The sequence below is a fragment of the Marmota marmota genome, unplaced genomic scaffold (genome assembly GCF_001458135.2).
Source record: "Marmota marmota marmota unplaced genomic scaffold, marMar, whole genome shotgun sequence".
NCBI lineage: Eukaryota > Metazoa > Chordata > Mammalia > Rodentia > Sciuridae > Marmota > Marmota marmota.
In genome coordinates, this window is record NW_026000026.1 from 29,483,930 (window position 1) to 29,492,930 (window position 9,001).

The window sequence follows — 9,001 nt, forward strand, 5'->3', positions numbered from 1 at the left end:
CCCACCACCCATGAGACCCATTCTGGGTTCATGACACTCTTTCACTGAAGGGGGATAGAGGGTGGCAGAGTGGAGGACAAGGTGGGGGCGGAGATTTGCTGCCTTCAGGGATCCAGGCAGAAAGAGAAAGCAGGCACAGGAAAGAAAGCACAACACCACCTTTAATGAGGGCAGCCCTGTCACAGACACACCCCAGGCACACCCGACAGTACCCAATGGGCTGGGAGGGAGACTGCTATAGGCACCCACGGATGTGTCTCCTATTTCTGGCTATTCCCACTCATCACGCCTTCCTCTCCAGCTGCTTCGGTCTCCAGCCTCGAGATGGGTCCCAGGTGAGCACCCAGGAGGGGCATGGGAGCCACTCGGTTTCCAGGGGCAATTTCCCGCGTGTCTGAGGCCATGGAGAACTAGTCTGGATGAAGATGTCGCTGGCCTCAGAGCTGGGCGGTGACCTGGGTCTGGGGGTGTGGACTGAACCAAGAGACGGCTTCTTAGGGCCCAACACCTGGAGTTCCAAGGCGGGACCCCAGGTGTTGGGCACTGCTTTTGTGGGCACGCTGGGTCTCCGCACATGGCTTCTGGGCTCTGGAAAGCGGTCCATTCTCCTGGCCCGGGTGGAGTGTAAGGAGGCGGCTCAGTCGCGAACTTCGGTTCCTAGGGCTCCAGTCCTAACGCCCCTATGCTCACTCCCATCCCCAGGGAGAGAGGCACAGGGGCCGAGCAGCTGGCTCCGCCCTCCCAATCTTGCATCTGCAGTTGGGTGGGTGGGTCGCGACGTCTGGGCTCAGACCCGTAGTGGGATGTAGTGGGACATTCAGGCGCCGCTCACCGCTGCTTGCGCTCCGCCTGCTGGAGCCTCCGGGAAAGGTCCTCGATGCGCACGTTCTTGAGCTGAAGCAGGTGCTCCAGGCGCCTCACCTTCATCTGCAGGACCTGAGCGGCGTCGCACACAAATCAAACCTAGCCACTGGCTGTCCTGCCCCGACTCTGTAGCCCCTAACCCCCTAAGGCTTCCCAGTGCGCCCTCACCTACACGGTCTCCTGCCCTCACCTGCACAGTCTCTTGCGAGGCCAACAGCTCCTGCTCCTTTTCAGCAATCTGAAGGACGAAGCTTGGGTCGCCCTGCAGCGCCTGGCTATACCCAGGAGGCCGGGGCGCCGGCAGCCGCCCCACCCTGAGGTAGGAAGCATTTTAGCGGAGGCCTGGACCTCGGGCTCCACCCTCACCCTTCCAGTGTATTGGGCCGGGCGTTCACTATTCCCCTTCTCCTCTTTTCCCCCTCCCCACCTTTCCACACCCAATCACCTCCCCCAGCCCGACTGGGGAGATTACCCAGCCTGTTGAGATCACACTGCTTCCAGCTTCTTTACCTGAGCTGCTCTCCTCCTTGGGGTTCTGGTGCACCTTCCCCTCGTGTCTTCTGGGACACATCTGAGACAAGGCAAATGGAGGAGTGACATTGCTGTAGCTCTATTTTGTTTCCCCTCCGATTCTGCAAGCCATAGGAAGGTCAGGAAGAAAGCCCTCCTGAGAAGAAAGGAGGAAAGGCCACCTTACCCACATCCAAGTAGCCACTGCCATCAGCGGGAGGCAGCTCCTGAAAGAATCCCAGTGGTCCACTGTGAGTCTCAGCTCACCCATCCCCCAAAAGCCCCCCTAGGCCCTTCCGCAGTTCCCCAAATCAGGGTCTTTTAGCCAGGCACCCCTCCCCCACACTCATCGCAAATGCTTCTCCCTGCCTGGGAACCTCTCCTCCCCAAAGCATTTGGAGAGATTTGAGCTGGGTGCCACCTGTAAGGAACCAGAGCCCTGCTTCCTGCGCCTTTGCCGCTCCTCCAGTCGCTGCTTCAGAGGGATGAGTACCAATTCCACCACACCCGGGGCACACTGAGCAATCTTGCGCATTACGTCGTCTGGTACCGAAAAGTTCAGTTTGTTTAGCACCTTCCTACAGGATAGACATAGGGATGGTGGACTGGGTCCTGTGGGGAATGAAATCAAAGTAGGGGAGAAGGGGCGGGGCACGGTTGTCTTAGTCCTGAGTGTGCAGCCCAGGGGGAGTAGAAGGGCTTGCCATCTGAGCCTCACCCTCCCCTGCCCGAGATTGGGTGTCCCGAGGTTCTTTGTCTCCTTCCCATTAGAAAAGTTCCTTGATTTTATTATCAGATGAATTCTGTCGTGTTGGCCCTCACCACCCAACCGTCAAAACACCTGGACAGTTAAGACCATAGTAAGTGAACATTCTTCTTAAGATATTAAAAGTGAGGGTTGGGTTTGTGGCTCAGTGGTAGAGCATTTGTGTGAGGCACTGGGTTCGATTCTTAGAACCGCATATAAACAAACAAACAAACGAAATAAAGGTCCATCAACAACTAAAACATATTTTTAAAAGAAATTAAAAGTGCAGAGATCATAAACAATAACAACAACAACAAACCCCATAGGAGATGAAGAGGCTGGGGCAGCTTTCCTGGGAACTCAGGCAGGTTGGGGCTGAAGAGTTCCACTCCTGCAGCCAAGTATTGTTTTACCTGTTCAGGTGACCCCAGTTGCTGAGCTTCTGCTGGAGAGAGTTTGCAGGGACATAATTGTGCATCTCCACCATCTTTGGGAAATAAAATTTGATGACCTCTGCCACCAAGACTGTGGGAGTAACCGTGAAAGCAGACATGGAAGATGGGGGGATGAATAAGGGAGAAGAGGGTGGGAGAAGAGAAGGGAGGGATAGAAAAAAGAGCAGAGTGATTGAACCCAGTGGGGAGGAAGATGCAGAAAAGGGAAGGATAATAGGGAGGGAAACAAAGAAGAGACAAAGATCATCAGTCAGACTTAAGATTCAGCTGCATTCCTTCTCCGTTAACTCAGGGCATAGGAAAACTCAGAATCTAAGTCTCTTAAGAGCTCTTAAGGAGGATGGGGCCTTACCCTAGGAATTCACATGGACACACATACTGTAACACCAAAGTTCCAGAGAGAATCACAGACTCATACAAGCAGAGACATGTGATAAGATCCCACTACAGATATATATGTAGGGCAGAATGTATAGACATGCAAGACAAAAACACAAGTCAGCCTAGTGCAGTGGCACACGCCTGTAATTCTAGCAGCTTGGGAGGCTGAGGCAGGAGGATCACGAGTTAAAGCCAACCTCAGCAACTCAGTGAGACCCTATCTCTAAGTAAAATATTAAAAAGGGCTAGGGATGTGGCTCAGTGGTTAAGTGCCTCTGGATTCAACCCTCAGAACAAAACAAAACAAAACCAAAAACAAGCAAAAAACAAAAACAAAAACCCTACAAGCCAGATACACATAGGTGCACATGTAGAATATACATGTAAGTACAGAGTCACATATATACATGGCCTCCTCAAATATGTACATATAAAATGCATATTCCATCCTGAAACCCCAGAAGACATTACTGGGATTAATAATGTCTGTGACTGTGACTACATAGTCTCATGGAAACACATACACTGCACAAATACATACATAGATACGTATCTTAGTCATCAAAGTCCCTGGAGGGAGTCACACACACACACACACACACACACACTATGTGCACACCAGATAGAACAGGTGGACATACACATAGACACACATTGTTCACATATAGAAATAAATAGAAAACACACACAAGGGTACTCTTCCACAGTTGAAGTCCTAGGAGGTAGATCTCACCCATATACACACACACACACACACACACCACAGTTACCCAAATACCAAAAATACAGTAAGCACACAGATCCCTTACACACGTCCATACAGGTCAGAATATGCAGAAACACACAGGAGCGCACACCTCCATCACTGAAGTCCCGGGAGAGGTTTCTCTTGGGCCTGGACAGAGGGATGTTGTCTACCCATAGGTACAGCTGGTGCAGCGCTTCCTCATCCACACTGCTCGCCATTGGGGCCCAGCAAGGTCAAGCCGTTCCAATCGTGCAGCGTCCAGACCCAGCCTCACGACCCCTCAAACGCTTTCTCTCTCGCCACTGCGGGCGTCCAGACCTGCCTCTGCCTCCCTAACCCAAAGACTTACGTCCCATCTGGGAGCAGCCATATTGTTTTCTGAAACCATGGCAACCATTGCCGACTGGCCTTGAAGCATGGCCTTCTGGGAGTTGTAGTTTTTTCCAGCTACCCTTTCCTGGGCTCCAGAGTTGGAAAGCGTTAGGTGTCCTTATCTTCCCTTTTCTCCAAAAAGGCATCACCTCTACACCCATACCACCTGCTGACCCACTCTGAGATCTGCCAAAGCCGAACAGGCCCCCAGAACCCTGGCACCAGTATCCCCAGGGCTGGGATCCTCCTTCTGTGCCCTTTAGCTGTCAGTCCTAAATGAAGGAAAGCATTGCCATAATAATAATCACCTCCATTTGGGAGTACTGTTAATAATCTGCTACCAATCTGAGCTGTGCGATTGGCTTCTGTGTGACAGTGCTTCCTTGCTGGCTCCCTCCCAAAGTTCTGTACTCAAAGGGCCACTGCCACTTCCTCATCCCACCAGTGTTCTGGAGGGACATTTAATAGGTAACCAAAACTCCCAGAGAAAGCACAGAGTTCAAAGTCAGTACCTTAAGCAAGTCATTCAACTCCATCACCCTATTTGCTCCTTTGTGAAATGGGGACAGTTCTCACCTACTTGTCCCCCGTGGGGTAATAAATAGGAAAGAACTTACAAAATGGAAAGATGTTAACATTTACAAAAGACCTGTATTTGTATGGTAATTGGGGGTAATGGGAGTTGGTTATAGGTACAGAAGCAAGAGCTAAATCTATCTGCATTAGCAATTGATTTTAGTAAACAGCTCCACTTCTGGATCCCTCATTAATTAATAGGTACAGGGTAGCAGTAAAGGAGTACTTCTAGGGTCAGCCTGGGGATAAAGCTTCCTTCTAACACAAGTGTGGCTTTGGGTACATCACCAAACCTCTCTATGCCTATTTGTCATGGTTTTTCCTATCTTGTGGGCACTTTGGAAAGTGTTTAAAGCCTGATACACTGTAAGGCCCTATTAGTATCAGCAGTATGATCACTAATGAGATCATCTCAGTTCCAGCAAGAGGTGTTCTTGTTGACAAAAAACAGCTGGAAGTGATTTGCCTAGTTAGTACTTGAAGTAAGGGACCTGAGTTGGCCAGGGTCACTTGGGGAGAACACCACTGTTCCCTCCTACTCACTCCAGAGCACATGGGATGTGGGGGGGTAAGTTGGGCTTGATTTTGGCTCCCTGGTCTCCTCCTCCAGAGTTCAGATAAAGGAATGGGGGTGATGCCAACAGATAATCTCAAGTCCTTTTTGTTGTCACTTTGTTTCAAAGCCTTCAAGGCCTGGAGGGGAGTGCCAAAAGTGCAGAAGGCCAAAAGTGGAAGTCACCCCACCTTCTTGTTTTAAAGTGATGCACAATGGCCTTGCCTTTCCGGGAGGAACCACACCCAGTGCAGGCAAAGAATATCCCCCACCCAACATTCCAGGGTAGAGAGAAGAGGAACTTGGTAGCAAAAGGGTGGTGAGGGGTTGGGAGGAAACCAGAGGTGAAGTGCCAGTCCCAGGCAGGGTGGGAAAACCGGTTTGAGCCCCAGAGCTGCCTGCCCTACTCAGGCTCAGGCCCTCCCCTGGCTGGAACCTCTGGGGCCTGAGGGCTTCAATGAGGGAGGGTTATGGAGAAAAGTACTGGGCCCTGAAAACAGGAGGGGTAGGACAGAAAAGGGCCTGTTCTCACTTTTGGACAGGGGAGCCCCTGGAGGGCACTGCATCAACTTCTTGGTGGTACAATTTGCTCCTAGAAAATTTCACCTTCCTCCTACCACTGTCTGCAAAGGTGGCCACCAGGTTTGCAGAGGGCCATCAATGAAAGGCCTTAACCAGGTGCCACCAGCATGCCTATATCCCAACTACTCAGGAGAGTATAGCAGTAGGATCATTTGAACCAGGAGTTTGAGAGCAGCCTGAGAAAGACCTCAAAAAACAAAAACATCTCTCTAAGGCACCAAAGGCAAATCAAAGGGTTCTCCATATGCTCCTCCAAACTCCAACTTGACCCACAAGAGCTGTCCCAACAAACTTTCTGTTCTAGTCCAATTCTTGCAAGGATCTTCTTTAACCAGCCTTGGTAGGTCTAGTCCTCAGGTGCATATTGTCTGATTTAGCCCGACAGACTATTGGCTCCCTCTTTCCTGCCCCCAGCCAAGTGACCAAGAGCTTCTCTCTAACCCCAAAGCAGTGCGGGTGTAGGCTTCCTCAAATCTACCCTTAGATGGGTACACTGAAGACCCCTTCTTTCCCAAGTCTCTATAAATAACTCTTAGACATGGATGTTGACAGCTCCTGCTGCCCCTCACCCCAATCAGGGCCACCCACCCTCTCAACCCTTGCTTCTATGTCCCACCAGAGCAAGGACCAAAGGGAAGAGGGAAAGCATGTGTCCCCCAAGACAGACGCAAGCCCAGACCATGAAGGATGCACCCTTGGCTGTTAAAACGTTCACCCCCACAAAAGGGGAGTGGACAGATTTATTGAATTCAAACTGGGAAAGGAGCAGCTGGATGGCTGGACTCTGGGCCCAGCCCCAGGCCCCTCTGCCCAGGATGGGGCCCTGCCAGAGAGGGATGAGAGGCACAGGGCCTGCAGCTGCCCACAGGGGAGGTACCCAGTATCACTCCCCTGAAGGGCCTCTTGGAAACCTCCAATCTGAAAAGAAAACCAAGGGCCAAAGTCACAAGGACTGGGCCAAAGGAAGGGATTAGGGAGGTGGAAAGCAGGCAGAGGCAAGCTTAGGAGCCTGCCATGAGTTAGACTGTGCTTCTTGAGGCGGCCCAGGGGTGGGGGTGGGGCTGCCAGCCTTGTGGGGACCCAGGCTGGACCTTCCTCTGGAGCCCTTCCCAGAATGGCTTTGAGGTCCCCCCCACCGAAGACCTGGTATGGACGGCAGGGGGAGAGGCACTCTCCGGCCGGGAGCTTCCAGGGCCCATCCCTGGCTGCCACTATGGTCTAGTCCACTGATGGCACGGTGTGGTAGCACCGGACAGCTCCCCACTCACCCCACCTGGTCCCCTAGCCCAGGGGCAAATGGGGAGGAAAGGATTTTGAGAAAGAGGCAATAAGCAGGCAGTGAGGCAGACCTCAGCCCCTGGGCCTATCTCAGGGCCAGGGAAACATTACTAAAGGCCCTGGGGCTCCCCCCTTCTGGCTCCATCCACAGTGGTTGCACAGAGTTCTCTGCCCCAGGGCTGGTGCTGCCCTTCTGGGTCAGGCAATGGCTATGCCCAGGGGCTCAGCTTTGATGTCCAAGACCCCGAACTCCCGCCTGCCTGGCGTGGTTCTTCCTAGTCACGTGCACCAGATCATGTTCCAAGTGGAGGATGTGGCTCTGCACACGGTCATCAATGGGGAAGGAGGTCAGGTACCTCTTGACCATGGCAAAGTAAGCCATGGCCTCCCCAAAGCTGGGTACAGGCACCTCATCACTATCCTCATCATCATCTTCGTCATCTTCATCATCCTCATCCTCATCCTCATCTTCCTCCTCTTCCTCACTGTCTGACTCTGAGTCCTCCCCACCTTCCAAGAAATGGAGGGTAGGGCACTGTGCCTCCTCCTGGGCGCTGTAACCCCCAAAGCTGCCTCCAGCCTCCACTACTCCCTGGGCCCAGTCCTCGGCCTCCAAGCCCTCAGAAGAGCTTTCCTCCTCTTCCTCCTCTTCTTCATCACTGTCATCAACATCACCCTCCTCCTCCACCTCCTCTTCCTCCCCCAACTCCTCTCCTTCTCCTCCTTCCTCCTCCTCCTCCCCTTCTTCTTCTTCCTCCTCCTCCTCCTCTTCCCCTTCACCCTCCTCCTCCTCTTCTTCTTCCTCCTCTTCTTCTTCCTCCTCCTCCTCTTCCTCTTCTTCTCCCTCACTCTTGAGGGAAGTGGTGATGGTGGCATTAGGGCCACCTCCAAAACCAGCCTCCCGAAAACAGGTGGCTATGTCCGAAGGCTCCACTGCCTGCCACGCTGCAGCCACAAAGTGCAGGGCCTCCATGAGGCCCAGCTGCAGGCCTGAGCGATCCTGGCCCTCTAGGGCGGCCATGGCCTTGAGCAGCATAGCCTGGCGATAGTGGCCTTTCACCTGTTGGACCACTCCTCGCTCCAAGGGATGCACAGTGCCCGGAGGAAAGAAGGCCAGCTGCACGTGCCTCAGGCCTGAAGTGTCCAGGGACTGGGCAGCCAAGCGGCCTGCCAGCAGCAGGACCCGGCGAGACTCTGCAGCCATTCGGGTGTCCAGGGCTTTCAAGTACTTGGCCAGTGCCTGGGTGGTGACACCACCCTTAGAGTTGGCGGTGTAGTCGCAGGGCAGGCCACCTTGTCCCGCACGAGGCTTAGCTGATTTGCCAGCCACCAAAGGGGGTAGCTTCTCGCTGCCATCGGCATTGGCGCACAGCAAGACGCTTAAGCGCTGGGTGGCTTGGCGCGCCCTTCCATCGCCTCCGCACAGCCCCGCCGCCTGGTCGGGCAGAAAGTCATACCAAAGACTGGTCTCGGTGGCGCTGAACACGTCCTGGGAGGCGTATCCCTCGGCCACAGACGGCGGTTGCTCCTCCCGGGCTCGCCAGCCAGGCGTACCCCCACCACTGCCCTCCGAGGGCACAGCAGCCGGGCTGGCAGGTGCTGCTGGGGTCCGGGGAGCACTGTTTCGTCCCCGGGCACGGGCCACACCACTGCAGGACACCACACCATGGCGCCGGCGGAAGCGGTCCAGCCAGCCGTTGGAGGCAGTGAAGTCGTCCATGCCCAGCTCCTCGGCTATACGCAGAGCCTTCTCCTTGAGGATGATGCCCTTGACGGGCAGGCCAGCGGCGCGGATCTGCTGGAACCAGGCTATGAGCAATCCCTCCAGCTTGTCATAGGGGGACAGCTTGTTGGTCTTGCGGCAGGTGGAGGCCACACCGTACTTGCGCTCCGACGCCAGGATGGCGCGCTTGTTCTTCAGGATGGTGCTCAGC

At 53.9% G+C, this 9,001-nt stretch overlaps 2 protein-coding genes across 5 annotated transcripts in view; both read right to left on the reverse strand.

Annotated features, from left to right (window-relative positions):
• Window positions 1-143: 143 nt before the first annotated feature.
• On the reverse strand, window positions 144-6,341 carry Spef1 (sperm flagellar 1). Of its 4 annotated transcripts, none has more exons than XM_015482551.2 (8): window positions 3,816-6,341; window positions 2,536-2,647; window positions 1,796-1,952; window positions 1,562-1,601; window positions 1,375-1,435; window positions 1,055-1,178; window positions 833-936; window positions 144-608 (listed from the first exon to the last, which is right to left on the reverse strand). In XM_015482551.2, exons 1-8 carry the CDS (start codon window positions 3,922-3,924, stop codon window positions 284-286), a joined length of 1,032 nt encoding a protein of 343 aa, XP_015338037.1. In that variant the 5' UTR covers window positions 3,925-6,341; the 3' UTR covers window positions 144-283. The 4 variants fall into 4 exon arrangements, with proteins under 4 accessions (XP_015338037.1, XP_048667213.1, XP_048667214.1 ...); XM_048811257.1 differs by having other exon boundaries at window positions 285-474; XM_048811256.1 differs by having other exon boundaries at window positions 2,442-3,959.
• Window positions 6,342-6,484: 143 nt separating this feature from the next.
• The window catches only part of Cenpb (centromere protein B), a 3,262-nt gene continuing 745 nt past the window's right edge, over window positions 6,485-9,001 (reverse strand). Inside the window, exon 2 of the mRNA XM_015488423.1 lies at window positions 6,485-8,995. Coding sequence (XP_015343909.1) covers window positions 7,291-8,995 — 1,705 coding nt within the window. The 3' untranslated portion in view covers window positions 6,485-7,290. The remainder of the gene's footprint in view (window positions 8,996-9,001) is intronic.

Excerpts from the sequence above, each read along its gene's own strand:
- Spef1 (XM_015482551.2), bottom strand. The coding sequence starts at position 3,924 with ATGGCGAGCAGTGTGGATGAGGAAGCGCTGCACCAGCTGTACCTATGG. Across the intron at positions 2,648-3,815 it reads CCGGGACTTCAGTGATGGAG|TCTTGGTGGCAGAGGTCATC; the intron begins GTGTGCGCTCCT and ends TTACTCCCACAG. Across the intron at positions 1,602-1,795 it reads AGGGCTCTGGTTCCTTACAG|GAGCTGCCTCCCGCTGATGG; the intron begins GTGGCACCCAGC and ends GGATTCTTTCAG.